Source organism: Eriocheir sinensis, chromosome 43, assembly GCF_024679095.1.
Source record: "Eriocheir sinensis breed Jianghai 21 chromosome 43, ASM2467909v1, whole genome shotgun sequence".
Lineage (NCBI taxonomy): Eukaryota > Metazoa > Arthropoda > Malacostraca > Decapoda > Varunidae > Eriocheir > Eriocheir sinensis.
This window is the reverse complement of record NC_066551.1, coordinates 6,378,936-6,397,829: the sequence shown is the minus strand read 5'-3', so window position 1 is coordinate 6,397,829 and position 18,894 is coordinate 6,378,936. Positions and strand designations below refer to the sequence as shown.

The following is an 18,894-nucleotide window of genomic DNA, read 5'->3' as shown; positions in this document are numbered from 1 at the left end:
CTCCAGGCAGGGCAGAATGTGATCATACAACTAGTAATACATGTGGAGGTACGTAGCACCATGAAACTAAAAAGATACAATTGTAGGAATGAATGCACAACAAGGGAGGGGGGCGGTACCAGCCGGCCTCCCCCTAGACAGTAAGAAAATAAAATGTGGGGACGGAGAAATACATTGCCCAAGCACTAGATGGGAATTAATACAGAGCTGGAGTAAATAGGCCTCAAAGTTGAATGCTGCAAAAACCACAGCCTCACACGGTTGCTGCGTCAGTCCAGCAATAATAACAACATAACACAATTAGCAGCTGGAGGATGTTCTTGCGTGGTCATGTGTCCAGCTCAACAGAATATAATAACTCTAATTAATGAAGGAGGAAAAGGAGATAGAAAAATAGACTGGTTCTGTTCAGATAAAACATCTTATCAGCGTGGTAAGATTTTTCGTACCCATTTCACTGTATTTTCGGGTTTTGACGCATAACTATTAAAAAAAAAATCTGTAATCAACGGTTTTAACAGTAACTGTAATTGACTGTCGTTGTTTGTGTGGGTACTACAGTTTTTGGTCTGGAACTGGTGAGTAAAATGCTCAGAGGACGACAATCTGGATCATCTGGAAGGAGATTCGTGGATACCGACAGAGAACGATTGGTCAAGGCCTAGGATATGGGATTCCCCCCCCCCCCCTCTCTCTCTCTCTCTCTCTCTCTCTCTCTCTCTCTCTCTCTCTCTCTCTCTCTTTTGTATGCCAGACACCCCAAAACGTCCTGCAGTACATCATGCTGACGTAGCATTACTGATGTCTCCGCCATCCCATTCCCGTCCCATGAAGTTTAATTTCGTTGTCTGGTTACCCCTGGCAGCTCCTTCACGTTCTACCTGCTCCGTCGGCCTTCGGTTCAGTCAGTGTTCCAGACGTGTTAGTGTGTGAGTGAGGCGATTCATGTGCGGGACGCGGCTGGTGTATGAGTCCACCGCTCCACACCACTCATAATATCACGCCAAGCAGTTGATTCATAAGACAAGCAATAAGAGTTTTTCTGTGGCTTACTTATCAGATCGCCTTAACCTTGGTGCGTATCCTTGACATACTGCACTTGTATCCTGCGTGGAAGTGAGGAACATGCTGAGCGGATGTAGTGTGCATGGCTAGGTAGGAGCTGTCCCCACACATTCTTGACAGCACGAGTCTGCTCCTGCACCTGAGCCGCGATGATCGTCCCTGTCTTTGAGAAGGTACGCTCAACTACGTCTTCGATCCTTCTCAGGAGCACAATGCAGCAATGTAGTTACTTTTAAGTGTGTGTGTGTGTGTGTGTGTGTGTGTGTGTCACCACGGTAAGCAAGTACCCTTCCGATTAGGGCAAGGCTCATTAGTCGATCTATGGGTACTGCCAGGACCTCACACACACACACACACACACACACATATATATATATATATATATATATATATATATATATCTATATATATATATATATATATATATATATATATATACCCCAAATGCAAGATTTAAGATCTTTTTTTTTGTCATGAAGCCTGACGAGGAGTGAAAAGTTAGGAAGTTAGGCGGAGCGTAGGTGTGAAGAGAATATTGCCACCAGCTGTAGAATTAATCCGAAATCTTTCTTTAATATCATAAACAACAAAATGAAGATGAGGCTGAGGACTGGACTCAGCTGACAGCGAAGGTTAATTAGCAACTGAAAAGCACCACTTTGCGAACACGTTGAAGAGGGAAAAATCTTCTTTGTGAAAGCCGCGCTGTAGCGGACTTTTCTTGTATAGCCCCTGAGCTGCCTCCTTGACAGTAATGTAAAATCATATAATAAAATAATCTATTATGTTAAGCATAATGGAGGCATACATTCCACGTTCTTTCTCTACTCCTCATGCTAAAAAGCCTTGGTTTAATCATGCTTGTTCTCGTGCTATTAAAGATAGAGAGGCAGCTCACAAAAGGTTCCAGAGCCTTCGAACTCCCGCTAACTATGACCTTTACATTTCAGCCCGGAATCGTGCCAAATCTATTCTCCGACTTACCAAAACTTCTTTTATCAATAGAAAATGTCAACACCTTGCTTCTTCTAATTCTTCCCGTGACTTCTGGCATCTAGCCAAAAATATTTCCTCCAATTTCACTCTTTCCTCTTTCCCTCCTCTCTTTAACCCTGACGGCAGCACTGCCGTCTCATCTGTCTCTAAGGCTGAACTCTTCGCTCAAACTTTCTGTAAGAACTCCACCCTGGACGATTCTGGGCATATTCCTCCTACTCATCCCCCCTCTGACTCCTTTATGCCTGTTATTAAGATTCTTCCAAATGATGTTTTCTATGCCCTCTCTGGCCTCAACTCTCGGAAGGTTTATGGACCTGATGGAGTGCCTCCTATTGTCCTTAAAAACTGTGCTTCCGTGCTGACACCCTGCCTGGTCAAACTCTTTCGTCTCTGCCTATCAACATCTACCTTTCCTTCCTGCTGGAAGTATGCCTTTGTACAGCCTGTGCCTAATAAGGGTGACCGTTCCAATCCCTCAAACTACCGCCCAATAGCTTTACTTTCCTGTCTATCTAAAGCTTTTGAATCAATCCTTAACCGGAAGATTCAAAAGCACCTTTCCACTTCTAATCTTCTATCTGATCGCCAGTATGGGTTCCGCAAGGGGCGTTCTTCTGGCGATCTTCTTGCTCTCTTAACTGACTCTTGGTCATCCTCTCTTAGCCGTTTTGGTGAAACTTTCTCTGTTGCGCTAGACATATCGAAAGCCTTCGATAGAGTATGGCACAAGTCTTTTCTTTCTAAACTGCCCTCTTTCGGATTATATCCCTCTCTCTGTTCCTTTATCTCTAGTTTCCTTTCCGGCCGTTCTATCTCTGCGGTGGTAGACGGTCACTGTTCTTCCCCTAAACCTTTCAACAGTGGTGTTCCACAGGGCTCTGTCCTATCACCCACTCTCTTCCTGTTATTCATCAATGATCTTCTTTCCATAACAAACTGTCCTGTCCACTCATACGTCGACGACTCCCCTTTGCATTATTCAACTTCTTTCAATAGAAGACCCTCTCAACAGGAAGTACACGACTCCAGACTGGAGGCTGCAGAACGCTTAACCTCAGACCTTGCTATCATTTACGATTGGGGTAGAAGGAACCTTGTGTCCTTCAATGCCTCAAAAACTCAATTTCTCCACCTATCAACTCGACACAATCTTCCAAACACCTATCCCCTATTCTTCGACAATACTCAGCTATCACCATCTTCAACACTAAACATCCTCGGTCTATCCTTGACTCAAAATCTGAACTGGAAACTTCACATCTCCTCTCTCGTTAAATCAGCTCCCTCGAGGTTGGGCGTTCTGTATCGTCTCCGCCAGTTCTTCTCCCCCGCGCAGTTGCTATCCATATACAGGGGTCTTGTCCGCCCTCGTATGGAGTATGCATCTCACGTGTGGGGGTGCTCCACTCACACAGCTCTTCTGGACAGAGTGGAGTCTAAGGCTCTTCGTCTCATCAGCTCTCCTCCTCCTACTGATAGTCTTCTACCTCTTAAATTCCGTCGCGATGTTGCCTCTCTTTCTATCTTCTATCGATATTTCCACGCTGACTGCTCTTCTGAACATGCCTTCCCCCCTCCCGCGGCCCCGCTGCACACGACTTTCTACTCATGCTCATCCCTATACTGTCCAAACCCCTTATGCAAGAGTTAACCAGCATCTTCACTCTTTCATCCCTCTCGCTGGTAAACTCTGGAACAATCTTCCTTCATCTGCATTTCCTCCTGCCTACGACTTGAACCCTTTCAAGAGAAGGGTATCAGGACACCTCTCCTCCCGAAACTGACCTCTCTTTCGGCCACCTCTTATGATTCTTTTTTAGGAGCAGCGAGCAGCGGGCTTTTTTATTATTATTGTTTCCTTTTTTGTGTGTGCCCTTGAGCTGCCTCCTTTGTTGTAATATATATATATATATATATATATATATATATATATATATATATATATATATATATATATATATATATATATATATATATTACTGTCAAGAAAGCAATTCAAAGGCAAAAAACTTAAATATCGTTGATAAACAGTTCCTAACAGCTGCGCTGCGACACAGCTGCACGAGAATCTTCACTAAAGAGTTTAAGCATTTAAAAAAAAAAATGTGTTCTTGCAGTTAACGATGAGAAAGTATTTAAAGTAGATTATATTATAATTTGCTCAGAGAATTACTAAAAATTGTAATTTTTTCCATCCCTTCGTTGCAGCTCCTGGAGGAGGTTGGCGACAGTGGGCGGTACCAGCAGCTGCTGTACTGGCTGTTCGTGGTGCCGATAAACTTCCTGATTCCGTGGGTGGCGCTCGTGCCCATCTTCATGACATCCACGCCCGACCACTGGTGCCACGTGCCCGGCCGGCCACAGGACATATCCTTGGACGAGTGGAAGGCCCTCACTATACCTAGGTGAGCCCCCTCTCTCTCTCTCTCTCTCTCTCTCTCTTGTTTTTTCTTGTAAGTGGAAATGCATTTGTAAAGAAACGTATATTGTGTCATTCGTTCGTTCTGAGCCTTATTAGAACATTTTCCAGGAGTCAAACTTCTTGATACTTGTTAAATGCTGTGGGAAGGTGTCAGTGAGCATTGGTTGTGAAAAGTTGTCCCACGCACCAGCAAGGACACACACACACACACACACACACACACACACTAACTTCACTAACTTTTCGTCTTCTCGGCCCCAGGGAGGACAAGGAAGGCGGCGAGGCGTTCAGCAGCTGCCGCCAATACAACGTGACGGCGAGCCAGGCGCTGGGGCTCCTCGGCGGCACGACCCCCGCCGCGGCAGACCTCAACGAGACTTTTGGGGTTGTTGGTAAGTATTATAATTATACATGTTGTTGTTATTGTTGGTGGGGGGGGGTAGTGGTGGGGGTTGTTTTGGTAGTGGTGGTGATATTTTTGACGTGTTTGTTTGCTGTTATCTTTGCTTTTGTTTGTTTGTTGTTGTTGTTGTTGTTGTTGTTGTTGTTGTTGTTGTTGTTGTTGTTGTTGTTGTTGTTACCAGCCGAGACAGCGAGATGGTGTATTGTTATCAGTTTGGTGTGTGAACATTTTTTGCACCAAAAAGGAAAAGAAGACGCTCCAAGCACAATTTAAACTCACGGTGATGAAGAGTTAGACATTTTTTTATTTATTTTTCTATTTTTCGTCGCTTTATCTGTCCGCACACGGATATATGAACAGCTGTGTCACTCAAGAGTTATCATCATTACTATTTTTGTTTTTAGAATACATTTTTTTTTTTTTTACAAGGAAGGAGACACAGGCAAAAAAAAAAAGTATTAATAAAAAAAAAAAAGCCGCTCGCTGCTGCTCCTAAAAAAAAAGAAAGAGGTGAAGATAAAGATAAGTCAGTGGAGAGAGGTGTCCTGATACCCTCCTCTTGAAGGAGGTCAAGTCATAGGCAGGACGAAATACAGATGAAGGAAAGCTGTTCCAGAGTTTACCAGTGAAGGGGATGAAAGAATGAAGATGCTGATTAACTCTTGCATAATGGGTTTGGACAGTATAGGGATGAGCTAGAGTAAAACGTCGAGTGCAGCGGGGCCGCGGGAGGGGGGGAGGCATGCATTTAGCGTTTCAGAAGAGTAGTCGGCATGAAAATACCGATAGAAGATGGAAAGAGTTGCAGCTTAGTTCTACAGACAAACGTATCAGTATGAGGAGCTGGAGACGAGAGCCTTTGCCTCACAGATACCTGGAAGAGCAGTGCTGTGTGAGAGCCCCATGAGAGAGACACCCCATGCATGGCGGGGCAGACCCAATATAGCGGACACAGCAACTGCAGGGGGACTGAACTGGAGGAAGACGGTAGAACGCCCAGCTTCGAGGAGGAAGATGAGATGAGAGAAGAGAGTAAGGATAGTTTTCAGTTTGATTTTTTGAGGAGAGGATAGACTGAGGATGTTTGTGGGTGATGGCTGGGTGTTGTCAAAGAATAGGGAAGAATAGTTTGGAAGATTGTGTTGTGTCGACAGGATAGGATAGGTGGAGGTTTTGTGTTTTGAAGGACACCAGTTCTTTCTTCTTCTCTCAATCGGAAATAATAGTAGGTCTGAGGCTAAGCGTTCTGCAGCCCAGCCCCTTGAGTCGTTAAGTTCCTGAAGGTGGGTCTTCTAGTAAAGGAAGTTGAATAATGCAGAGTGGAATCAAGCGATGTTAATGGTCAGGACAGTTCGTTTTGGAGAAGATTATCAATGAACAACAGAAAAAAGATTTGTGCCAGACCCTATCAAAAGCTTTTGATATGTCCACGAAACGGCTAAGAGAGGATGACCAAGAGTCAGTTACGATCAGATAGAAGGTGGATTGATTCAAAACGGTAGTGGGTGACAGCACGGAGGCACACTCCATCAGGTCCATAGCCTTCTGAGGATTGAGGAGAGGCATAGAAAACATCATTTTGAAGAATCTTTATAACAGGCATAAAGGAGTCAGAGGGGGGATGAGTAGGAGGAATATGCCCAGAATCGTCCAGAGTGGAGTTTTTAGAAAAAGTTTGAGAGAAGAGTTCAGCCTTTCACATACTGGGAAAGAGCCGAAATGACGGTGGGGGAGTCAGGGGATGTAATATTAACAGCTTTGGATGGAACCGTCAACAGTGGAAAGTGTTATTGAACGTGATATCAGTATATAAGATGTTGAAAGAGCAATAACAAATCTTAATTAAGTGCGGGAGAGCTTCAGGTACAAGTAAAAAAGCAGCGAAGGTCCTGATATACGGGGGGGAATCGATAGTAGACTGCATGCATGTCATTTCTTTAGCGACCTTGGTCAAGCGGAGCACCGGGGGGCACCATGGGCCGAGCAAAAGTCATGCAACACGGCAGCCACTATAAATAAAATTCGCCTGAACCACTAGTGGGCTGGGGCCGTCCAAGTGGTCCCTCAAGAGAACCTACCGGCGCTATTGGCAGCATTTAAACAATATGTCGGGGCTTCTTTCCACTTCACACGGGACTCTGTAAGCAAAGTGTAAACATAAGATATTCCATTTTCCTCTTCTCCTTTCATATGGTTTGATGAACAGTCTGAGACATTTCGGGACTTGCACACCAACATTTAAGGCTTTCTTAGAGGTTGAGGATATTTCAGTGCATGGGTAGTTTTATGATCCTATTTTTTTTTTTACAACAAAGGGGACAGCTCAAGGGCACACACAAAAAAGGAAACAATAATAAAAAAAAGCCCGCTACTCGCTGCTCCTAAAAAGAATCCAAGGAGGTGGCCGAAAGAGGGGTCAATTTCGGGAGGAGAGGTGTCCTGATATCCTTTTGTTTGCTAATGCTAATGATAGTTTGACAAGGTTTCTGCACCATTAATGTGGAAATACTCGTGAGGACCCGACTAATCTTCTGTGTGGCCTTTGGAAATAGTTGTCGTGAGAACCGAAAGCATCTGAGAATATGGGCCGAGGGGTCATACTCGTATTTTTGAACAGTTCGGCGCCCAGGCACACATATTAGACAAGGCTTTCGTAGGAGTTGTGGCCATTTCCGGTTGTAGTTTTATGACCCTTTTGGTAGTTTGGCCGTTCTTGTGTACCATGACCCCCCAAAATATCACTCATTGGAACCCGAATGATCTCCTTTACGGCATTTAGAAACCTCGGCCAAGAGAGGGAAACATGATGTGAGGTCGGAAGCGTCTATGAATCCGAGCCCAGGTCATTTCGTGTAGCAAACGTGTCCCGAACAAGTACTATCTAATGCATGACTATTTTTCTCGCCCTTCCTCTTTCCAGGGTGTCAGAGCGGCTGGGACTACGACCACACCTACTATGACTCCACTCTGAGCACGCAGCAGGACTGGGTGTGTGGCCACGCCAGCCTCGGGGCCAACTGGCTGTCCGCGGCCGTGGCGGGGAACGTTGTGGGAACCTTCGTGTTGAACTCTCTCTCCGACCTGTGAGTCCTGTTTGTCTGGATCTCTCTCTCTCTCTCTCTCTCTCTCTCTCTCTCTAATAATGCCATTACAAGCCTCTGGCAGACTTAAGTTTTTTTTTTCCTGAGTAACTATAACGTGTGTGTGTGTGTGTGTGTGTGTGTGTGTGTGTGTGTGTGTGTGTGTGTTGCAGTGAGAAATGTCATGGGTTGAGGGTTGGTGCTGTAATAAGCTTCATTCAGTTACACAAACTTTATACTAAATGTTAAATTACACACGATAAAATCTCGACAGCAGAAGTGGGAGACAGTCGACCAATAGTACTGCTTACCCCCCCACCCCCCACCCCACCCCAACACTCCCCGACGGCGCCACAGAGGGTTGGTGTGTCAGGCCTCGCGTAACACTTCCCTTTATCTTTCCCTTTAGCTCTTTCTGCCTCCTTTGTTTTCCTACTTGCTATGTTGGTGCATCGGACATCGTGAAACACTTCATCATTCTGTTTATCATTCTGTTTTTCTACTTTCTTTGTGGGAGCGTCAGACATCGTGAGACATTTCCTTCTATCTTTTTTTTACCTTTCTTTTCTCCACCTTTCTTTTTGGGAGGATCAGACGTGGTAAAACATTCCCCCCTATCTTCTTTTACCGTTCTGTTTCCCACTTTCTTTTACTTGGAGCATCAGACATCGTGAGACATTTCCTTCTATCTTTTTTTTTAAACTTTTTTTTCCACCTTTCTTTTTGGGAGTATTAGACGTGGTAAAACATTCCCCCTATCTTCTTTTACCGTTCTGTTTCCCACTTTCCTTTTCTTGGAGCATCAGACATCGTGAGACATTTCCTTCTATCTTCTTTCTTCTTGTTTTTCTATTGTTTTTACTTTCTTTCCGGAGCACCAGACATCGTGAAACATTACGTTCTATCTTCTATCTTCTTGTTTTTCTATTGTTTTTACTTTCTTTCCGGAGCATCAGACATCGTGAGACATTTCCTTCTCTCTTCTATCTTCCTGTTTTTCTATGTTTTTTTTACTTTCTTTTCGGAGCACCAGACAGCGTGAAACATTACGTTCTATCTTTTTCTCTCTTTCTGTTTTCCTACTGTATTTTTTGAGGCACTAGACCTCGTGAAACATTTCCTTTTGTGTCCCTCTATCCTTCTCTTGTCATACTTAACCTTCTTCCTTGCCATGACTTCTCGCTACTTTGTTCAGTTTCATGCGCTTGCTTTCCCCCGTCGTGTTTTTAAAGTCTTGGTGTGATGCATCGGGGCCGAGGACTTGCTAGTGGCTGCTCTCTCTATGTACTCTTCAGGATGCACGTAGACTGTCGCCCCAGTAGTCTCCTTCGGCTCGGGTCTCCGCACATTATCTGAATACTAATGTTCATCTTCTTAGACATTTCAGCACCCAAGCTCACACATTTGACAAGGCTTTCGTAAGAGTTGTGGGCATTTCTAGGGGTAGTTTGATGACCCTCGTGGGAGTTTGATCATTCCTGTTTGATCATTCCTCTGTACCTCTTCTTAAACATTTCGGCACTCAAGCACACATATTTGACAAGGCTTTCGCAAGAGTTGTGGGCATTTGTAGGGGTAGTTTTATGACCCTGGTGGTAGTTTGATCATTCCTCTGTACCTCTTCTTCTTAAACATTTCAGCACCCAAGCACACATAACTGATAAGGCTTTCGTAAGAGTTGTGGGCATTTCTCGTGGTAGTTTTATGACCCTGGTGGTAGTTTGATCATTCCTCTATACCTCTTTTTCTTAAACATCTCGGCACCCAAGCACACATATTTGACAAGGCTTTCGTAAGAGTTGTGGGCATTTCTAGGGGTAGTTTTATGACCCTGGTGGTAGTTTGATCATTCCTCTGTACCATGAACCTAAAAAAATACTCGTTAGAACCCGATTTAATCTCCTTTTAGGCCTTTGGAAAGAGTTGATGTGAGAGATAGAAGGATCTAAGAATACCGACCGAAGTTGATAATTTTTCCCGTTCCCCTTTTTTTCTACATTGTGAAGCACTAGGCGTAGAGTCTTTAACTGAACGCTCGTGTGGATGGCCTAACGTCGCATTGGAACCCCTCTCAGGACAATGGCTGACCTACCACACACACACACACAAAACCATCCCTCCCCCACGCCAATTGACCTCTCAACATAAATGGCCACTCGTCTTATCGCCATCAGCAATTTGAGAAGAGTGTCTTGAGTCAGGCCAGCAGGAGACCATTTTGTAAGCCCGTGGTGGGTAGCCCTGGTGGCCCTCCTGACGCGTGTGTGTGTGTGAGAGAGAGAGAGAGAGAGAGAGAGAGAGAGAGAGAGAGAGAGAGAGAGAGAGAGAGAGAGAGAGAACCTAATTTGCCCTATCGTCCCAGTTTAGCAATGTAGGTCATCATTTTCCTTCTGTCCTTTTATAATACTTTAACCCATTTTCTGGTGACGTTTGAAGCTCTGGCCTCAAATAGTCTGGATCTGTGCCTCGATATCTCAAAACGTACCGCAGTAAAGAGAGGCCTGACACCGACAAAGACTTGAAAACAATCGTGAAGCAAAGAGCGCAAGACAGGCACTGGCAAACACAAAGACTGACTGACTGACGGATACCAGTACACACACACACACACACACACACACACACACACACACTGGTATATGTCAGTCTTTGTGCTTGCTGGTGCCTGTCTTGTGCTGCTTGCTTCACGTTTGTTTGTTTTCACGTCTTTTATCTCTTTACTCTTCTACATTTTGACATACAACAAACAATTTACAAAATAACTAAGTAAACCTAGCTAACAAATCAACTCAGTCACTCACTAGCTAACTATCTGGCTAACTAACTAACTAACAAACTAACTAACTAACTAAACCTTGCTAACAAATCAACTCAGTCAATCACTAACTAACTATCTGGCTAACTAACTAACTAACAAACTAACTAACAAATTCACAACAGATAACGTAACCGCGGTCTACACTTGCGCACGCAGGATCGGGCGCCGGCCGGTGTTGATGATGACAGTGACGATCTACGCAGTCTTCGGGTTGGTGCGTCTCTACGTGACCTACGCGGCCCTCATGATCACCACCTTCCTCGCCTCCGTCTCCTTCCCGCCCATGTTGGAGCTTACCCTCATCATCAGTAAGTATCGCCCTTCAGGGATATATGCTCGGGGTAGCGATGGTAGGGCCGGGAAGGGACTCCTGACTGTTCTGGGAGCCTCGGGGCCAGTTTCACAGTTCCCCATGACGGGTTAGTAAGCTCCCAAACCAATACCAGAGTCTCCGAAATGTCCTTGTATAGTGACTGGTGTTTATATTTAAGTTCACAAATTTGACGAAACTATACAGGAAAAGTCTTGTGTATTTAGTGTGGCATCGAAGACCTCACCATATTGGATTGTATGGGATTCTATTGTTTGGTTCGGGCTGTTACGAAGACATTGTGTTGGACTGTGAAATCGGCTCTCAGTCTCGGCGCGGAGGTGATCAAGTTCTGGTGTTCAAAGGGTCTCTGTGCTACCTTAGGAGTGAGTGTCTTCAGGTAAATTTGATGCGCCTCGAGGCAGAGTTAGCTAAGGGATATAATTTCTAAACGACAGAAATTTCTTGAAAAATTCGGGGTACAATATCTCACTGCCTAGAAGAGCTAAAAAAAATTAAAAAAATGTTGCATATGAAAAATTATGGTCCTGCAGTTGTTCCGTGATGTGCCTTAAAAATAATCTGGATATTTTAATTCTCAACCACGGATGCTCACTTCTAATTACGTCATAATTATGGTATAATTAGAATCGGAGTAAATGTTTTTAATTTCACCAAGACAGGTCAATACAAATAAAAAAAATATACCTCATGATTAATGCTCAGATATTTAATAACCCTAAAAATCCGTTTAAATATATAGCAGAAGAGAAGGAAAGAAAAAATAACATACTGCGCCCCGGCCCTGCCTCTTCCCTCCACACCCGTGAAAGTGCGTTGCAAGGTTGTCTGATAGCCGCTGACGTCACGGAAAACAAAGCACACCATTGCAATAGTAAGAAGCAATACGTGATGCATTAGCCCATTAGCTCTCTCTGGCTCGGCGGCATCTGGACTCGATGTCAATATTTTCAACTTTTTGTTTCTCTGCCGTGAGGTGAAGTTTAGCTTGCTTAGGACAGAACCAGAGGAATCGTAAACATAATGGCCCGTATTGCCAGACGCTTCAGCCTCTCACATCAACTATTTCAAAAGACCAAACAGGAGAGCAGTCGGGTTCTAATGCCTGCTTCTTAGGTTCATGGTGCAGAAGAAGGGTCAAACTACCACCAGGGTCCCGAAAATACCCCTGGAAATGCCCCAAACTCTTACTAAAGCCTTGTCAAACATGAGGTTGGATGCCGAAATGTTTAAGAATATGATCCAATGTGTTTCATCCCGTGACTGAGAGTCTGTAGAACGTGTTGGCGCAGTAACTAATTTTTATTTAATTTTGTCTCTTAGCTCCTTCTTGTTCGGGGGGCCTCAAGCGTTACGATGGTTGTAGTAACCCGAAGAAGGGAATTACAGGGTTTGTATTACGGCTGTTGTGCTTGTGACTGAAATGATTGCGCTCCATAAGACTGTAGCCGAGGCCACAACCCCAGTCTATACATGGGTTTCACCGCGCATCGCCATGTCCACGAAGAGGCACACGCAAAAATGTCACGGTGCCAGTCCTAGGGTGCAGGCAATGGCGCCGAACCCCCACTGGGAGGGCGGCGCGACGGGGCGGGACAAGGATGCCTGGCTGGCGGCGGGGTGATGGCCTGAACACAGCCTAACAGTCATCCCACTCTTGGTTCCAATTTTGAAGCAGGTCGCGGATGACGTCAAACGGTTTCCCTCCAAGAATCCTAACTCTGGGCTCCTTGATTTCGTGATACCAGTTCAGTTCATTTCAGTTCAGTTGAAGGGAGGAGGTATGGCATGTGTAACGTACGGCACTTCTGTCGCTAGTGTTTTCACTGTCGGTTCTGCTTCTGTATTTTGATTTCTCTTTTTTCCAGAATTCATACAGCAGTTCTTTTCTTTTATTCTCAGTGTTTCCTTTACTGAATAAAAACTTTCCTGATATAATTTGGATTTTCCTCATATGGCTGCTGTAGTTATATGCCTTATTAAATACCATTAAAATGCGTTATATTTCTCACACAAGAGGCATCCCTTTAAGTTTTATTTTCTTCATGATAAGCCCTGAGTATAGAGTTACATTCCCAGAATCATAGATTATATAGGAACCGTGTGACGTCCTTATCCTGCGCGTGAGGCGACTGTGTATTCTTAGACTGTGGTCCTGAAGGCTGTGACAGGAGCTGAGTAAGGACCAGCGTTGCCAAATTATCGTGCTAATTGCAATGCATTTTCGTAGTCACCGATAAATATTGCAAAAAGAAAGAAAACCATCAATATTTAACAGTTTCAGCGATAACTTTACTAATCTATCGTTATTTATGAAGTACGGCAGTTTTTTTGGGCCTAACAATGATAAATGTAATGTTCAGAGTACTACAATTTGGCAACGCTGGTGAGGACATTACCCGGGGCCTGAGTAGGGGCAGGGTGGAGGGCAAGTTTCCTGAGGGCTGGGAGGGAAGGGGCGGGAAGTGAGTACAATGTGGGCCATATTCCTAAACATTGCGGCGCCCAAGCAGCGAGCACACATATTTGACAAGGCTTTCGTAGGAGTTTCGGGCTTTTCCAGGGCTAGCTTTACGAGACTGGTGGTAGTGTGACCAGTCTTCTGCACTATGAACGTAAAAAAAAAAAATAAATAAATAAAAAAAAAAAAAACCGGATTGATCTCTTTTTCCGCCTTTGGTAATGGTTGATATGAGAGGCGGAAAGCGTTTAGGAATACCGACCTTCAAGTCTCCCGCACATACGAAGAATAGCACGTGTCCTTGGTACATAAAAGAAAACACTGCCCACGTCACCGCTGGCAACATGTCGGCCACTTGTATGCGACATTGTAGGTAACACTCTTCGTATACCTACATTTTTTTTTTTACAGCAAGAAAGCAGATCAAGGACAAAAACTATAAAGAAAGAAAGAAAGAAAAGAAAAAGATAGATAGATAGATAGATAGATAAAAAATAAATAAATAAAGAAAGAAAGAAGGAAAGATAGATAGACTGATGGATAGAAAGAAAGAAAGAAAGATTTATAGATAGATAAATAGATAGACAGATAGATAGATAGAAAGAAAGAAAGAATAAAAAAGAAAAGAAACAAAAGCAACATAGCTAAAAAAAAAAGCCTCCGACAAAATAAAACAGGCTCACGCAGGCAACAGAGGTGGAGCAGACACGAGCGTCGGGCACGTCTGAGAGGGAGGACGTCCATGGCCGAAGCTGCTGCATTGTTAGAGATAATTATACGGCCCACAGAGGAGATGACGACCCTGAAGGCGGTGCGGGAAAGGTTTTATTCAGTTGACAAAAGATTTTTCCTCCCGGCCCGCTGCATCCTCAACATAGAATGGAGAAAATGTGTGTGTGTGTGTGTGTGTGTGTGTGTGTGTGTGTGTGTGTGTGTGTGTCCTCTAGCCTAGTAAAAGTCGCAGCTGTGGGTGGGTGTAGGCCGAGGGTGGGGTGGGGACTGGGAGGCAGGATGGATCGGGGCCGAATTTGAAACGCATCGTTGGGTTCATCTAAAGTGGAAATAATCATTCATCCTGTCTTTGATGAATGTGGGGGGGGGGGGGGGGTCGTTTGACGGGATGGGGGGGCATGTGCCGGGGCTTTCCCTACATAGTCCTGAAGGAGTTGTGACACAGGCAGGTCGGGGTGGGGCAAGATGCGATGATGTGACGGCAGTGTTCTTCCGCAAGTCATGAGTGTCCCTCAGGCGGGTTGGGCCTGGGCTGCGAGGGGACAGAGGCTGGTGCAGGTGAGGGCGGGCGCTGAGGCGGTAGCCGGTGAGTAATGACGCATGTCCTCTCCCCGCACAGTCCTGGAGCAAGTGTCCCCGGGGTGGCGGGCGCGGATCACCTCCACCTCCTTCCTGCTGTGGACCGCCGGTATGTGTCTGCTGCCGCTGCTCGCATGGGCCGCGCGGGACTGGCAGCTGCTGGGCCTCATCACCACCCTCCCCTTCTTCGTGATGATAATCTTCTGCTGGTGAGATGCTGTGCCCTTGTCCTAGTGCACCCCTTCTCACCCATGGGGCAGGGAGCGGGTAGAGGGTGGCGGCTAGTCTGCCTTTGCATTACTTCCACACCACTGGGCATGGGGCCAGTCAGGTAAGATAATGCTGAGCCGAAGGCCGTCAAGGGATGAGAGATGCCCAGATATACTCGGGTGGCACGAGGCCTCCAGAGGGGTGAAGGGGGCTGGGTGGGGGAGGTTAATGGAGCAGAGAATGAAGGAAGGGCGCCATGAAGCGTGAAGGTCCTTTGTGTCGCTCTGCCTGCGCCATTAACAACAGTTCGATTTCCTTTCCAACAGTAGCTCTCACAAGAGTAGCAACGAGTAAAGGGGCTATTACACTGGGCATATTTTCCGTGGATCTTCAGCCAAACCACGATTTCCTCGAGCGTGGCTCTCATTTGTTTCTTGTTATTGCTGCTGCTGCTGATGATGGTGAGTAATACCGTCGTCATTCGGTGAAATCTACCGTAGCTTTGGACGCGTCAGAAAACCACGGAAATAGGAGAGCCACGCCAGCGGAAATTGTGGTTAGAGTGAAGAGCCACGGAAAATTTGCCCAGTGTGATAGCCCCTTTAGTAGATTGTAGTTATAAAATTACGGCATGACAGAGTTTATCTAATCTCAGTTAAATAGCGTCACTGTTATTGTTGGAAAAGGTTTCTACCAATCGTGGTGAAGTTGCCCGGGCAGACCACTTAAGGAGATCTAAACTTAATCCTTAGGAAAACAAAAAGACCTTCATGGCCCCTTACTGTTATAATTTGTCCGTTCCGAGTCTGCCCAAACCATGCTGAAGCGCCCGCCCTCCCATGCCGTGTAAGGCTGGCGAGACGAGTCCGACGGATGCCGTCTGGAAGAGATAGTACAAGTGGGTGGGAAGATAAACCGAGTTGATTGAGTCACAAATTTAAAGACAAAAAAAGCATGATTGGCACTGTGGTTGAGCTCATGTGTCGCTCTCATTTCTATTTATCTCCGCCCGTCGCTTCAGGTTCCTGCCGGAGTCCCCTCGGTGGCTGCTGTCGCGGGGCCGTGTGGACCAGTGCTCGCGCCTCATGACCAACATCGCCGCCAGAAACGGCAAGAAGGTGCCAGATTCAATGGAAGAGAAACTCCAGGGCATCGCCACCGCGCACGAGTCAGAGAAAAACTACGGTGCCCTGCAGCTGTTCAAGTACCCTGTGGTGCGTGTGCGGACATTGCTGCTCACTCTCTGCTAGTAAGTTGACGTTAGGCTGTTAATGGCGACCCTTCTTTTGTTCGACAGTAATGGAGGCAAGTCAAAGGCAAACCAACAAAAAAACAAAATATTTCCTTCCCAGCTATCACCCACCGTAGCTCTGTTTAAGAAAAGGAAGCATCAAACATGAGCCACACAAGCCAAGCACTACCGTCAACGAGCGAACCAAACTGACAGCCTTCACCTTCCCTTCCACAGCACATGCAACAACCTCTTCTACTACGGCCTGGCCTACAACATGTCGAACTTGAGCGGCAACGAGTTCTTGAATTTTTTCTTGCTGGGCATCGTCGAGCTGCCGTCTAACCTGCTGGGCTGGTGGGGCTCCCAGACCCTCGGCCGCCGCTGGACAGCCGCGGGGGCCTCCATGCTGGCCGCCTTGGGGGCTCTCGTCACCGTCTTTTTAACAGGTGAGTATCGGCGTTGGGTTAAGCAGACTTACTGTTTTACATAAATGGGAGCAGATCAAGGCATAAAAGAAACAGACAAAAAAAAAAAAAAAAGCCCGCCAATGGCTGCTACAGCAAAACGAGTACAGAAAATATGTCAATATCGGTTGGAGAGGACTCTTAATATGAATCCTCTTCTTCCTCTTGCTTTCTTCTATCGCTTAGGTCTTTTTCACAGGAGGCCACCGGTGGCCGTCACCGGTGGCCGTCTCTAGTTACCTCCCATGCTTTTCAATGGCGCCTTTTATACGAAACCACTACGGTTGCCCGGTGGCGCCACCGGGTTTGACGTGGCTCGCTCGCGTAGCTGGTGACCGCCACCCGCCACTTATTGTAAAGCATTGTTTCCAATGGAAGCTTTCGTACGGAGTCACCGGTGGCCGTCACTTTCGTCCATTGGAAGGCCAGGTGTGATGATAATATGGTGTTGATAAATGGGGTCTGTGCTGTATTTTCATGCCTGTTGAATGTTCCGAGGTCAGCTCCGTCAGGTCATGTGAGGAATGGATTGAGGCTGGGCTGCTGGGAATAATAACCAAGGAGTGACAAGGGTGTGTATTTTTTGGAATACGGACAAACTTCCTACATAACAAATAAGTCAGTTGGAAGACTACACACATTTCCATTTCCCATTTTTTCTCCTCAATTAGCGGAGAGCGGGTGGGACCCTCTGTACATCCTGCTGCTGAGTAAGTTTTTCATCACCATCAGCTTCATGGTGGTGTACGTGCAGTGCGCCGAGGTGTTCCCCACCACGCACCGATCCTCCGGGACCGGCTTGGCCTCCCTCATCTCCTCCTGCTTCGGCATCACCGCTCCCTACATCGCCTTCTCCGTGAGTGTTTGCAGAGAGTGTGTGTGTGTGTGTGTGTGTGTGTGTGTGTGTGTGTGACTGCGTGTGTGTGTGTGACTGCGTGTGTGTGTGTTGAATGGTTCCTTTTCGTACAGGTTGTGGTCGGGGCGTGGGTGCCGTACATCATTCTCTTCCTGATTGCCGTCGTCGGGTTCCTCTGCGCCTCCCTCCTGCCAGAGACGCTCAACACGGACCTGCCGCAGACCCTACTTGACGCCAACGCCTTCCTGCTCTCGGAGAAGTACTGGTCCTACAAGGGTCGCCGCTGGTGCCTCTCCGCCACGAAACCCAAGAAGGGAGACAGTGTCCAGGGTTATGTGAACACAGGCGTAAGCGATCTAAACACCGAAAAGTGCTGAGGCTGAATAGTGCAGAGTTGCGTATAGTAGTTGTTAAGAGAGCACCTAGACTTAAGTCACTTCCATTTAAAAACATGGTTGAAGTCTTCCGCCCCCGCTAGTAAAATGCCTTGCAGCAGCATAGGGAAAATTGAAATCGATGTTGGAGACAATAAAACAAGTGGACGTATCTCAAAGTGCTAACCCATTTGTTTTTTAATCCGAGTAGTGTTCGACACCGGCTAACTCTTGACTACACGACATGTGAACGTAATGAAGTAACCAGTAATTTAAATGGTTAATTTAATTGGCACTCGCTTATATTATTCACTCGTTTAGCAAGGAGTGCATTCCAGCGCCGTTAATCAAATTCAGTACCTCTTTGTGGAGCAGTGGTCAGCGTGCCTGGCTACGATTCAGCAGGCAAACGTTCGAATCCCGGCCCGGGCAGTCGGCTTTCAGCTTACCCATTTGTTCATACTTTCGCACCGTTGCCAGAATATGGTACTCAGAGCATAGTATTTACCGGTTTCTGACGCCTAACTATTGCCAGGAAACATCAGGATCTAACTCTTTAACCTTAACTATAAATGAGTTTCGTTATTGGAGCCCAGAAGACAGTTTTGGGGTAGGAAGTCGGGAAATATAAGCGGCCGAGTACGACAATCTGGCAACGTTGCTCTTTCGGGTTGGTCGATAAAGGGGTGCCTGCATGGGGAAGGTAAACTACGCCACCCTCGAAGACTTCACACTGGCCCGTTGATTCTTACCCACACAGGCTCAAAGGACCAACGGTACAGAGATGGGCACCGCAGCCACGCGCAGCTATAGCGTATGCATTAACTAATCTACACGTTCAGACGGATATACGGGAGAGCTGCATG

The 18,894-nt window shown here is 46.1% G+C and overlaps 1 protein-coding gene across 2 annotated transcripts; it reads left to right on the top strand.

Moving 5' to 3' along the window:
* The first annotated feature begins 900 nt into the window (after positions 1 to 900).
* On the top strand, positions 901 to 18,259 carry LOC127010393 (solute carrier family 22 member 7-like). Of its 2 annotated transcripts, none has more exons than XM_050884408.1 (10): positions 901 to 1,238; positions 4,273 to 4,469; positions 4,748 to 4,878; positions 7,810 to 7,972; positions 10,944 to 11,095; positions 14,931 to 15,099; positions 16,122 to 16,349; positions 16,569 to 16,780; positions 17,470 to 17,654; positions 17,768 to 18,259. In XM_050884408.1, the coding sequence occupies exons 1-10, from the start codon at positions 1,215 to 1,217 to the stop codon at positions 18,029 to 18,031; spliced, it is 1,725 nt and encodes a 574-aa protein (XP_050740365.1). In that variant the 5' UTR covers positions 901 to 1,214; the 3' UTR covers positions 18,032 to 18,259. The 2 variants fall into 2 exon arrangements, with proteins under 2 accessions (XP_050740365.1, XP_050740366.1); XM_050884409.1 differs by having other exon boundaries at positions 17,531 to 17,654; positions 17,768 to 17,945.
* The last annotated feature ends 635 nt before the right edge of the window (positions 18,260 to 18,894 follow it).

Bases quoted from the DNA above. Each gene is read 5' to 3' on its own strand.
- LOC127010393 (XM_050884408.1), top strand. From the start codon at position 1,215: ATGATCGTCCCTGTCTTTGAGAAG. The intron at 1,239-4,272 runs GTACGCTCAACT...CCTTCGTTGCAG, and splicing joins TCGTCCCTGTCTTTGAGAAG to CTCCTGGAGGAGGTTGGCGA. The intron at 7,973-10,943 runs GTGAGTCCTGTT...TTGCGCACGCAG, and splicing joins TTGAACTCTCTCTCCGACCT to GATCGGGCGCCGGCCGGTGT.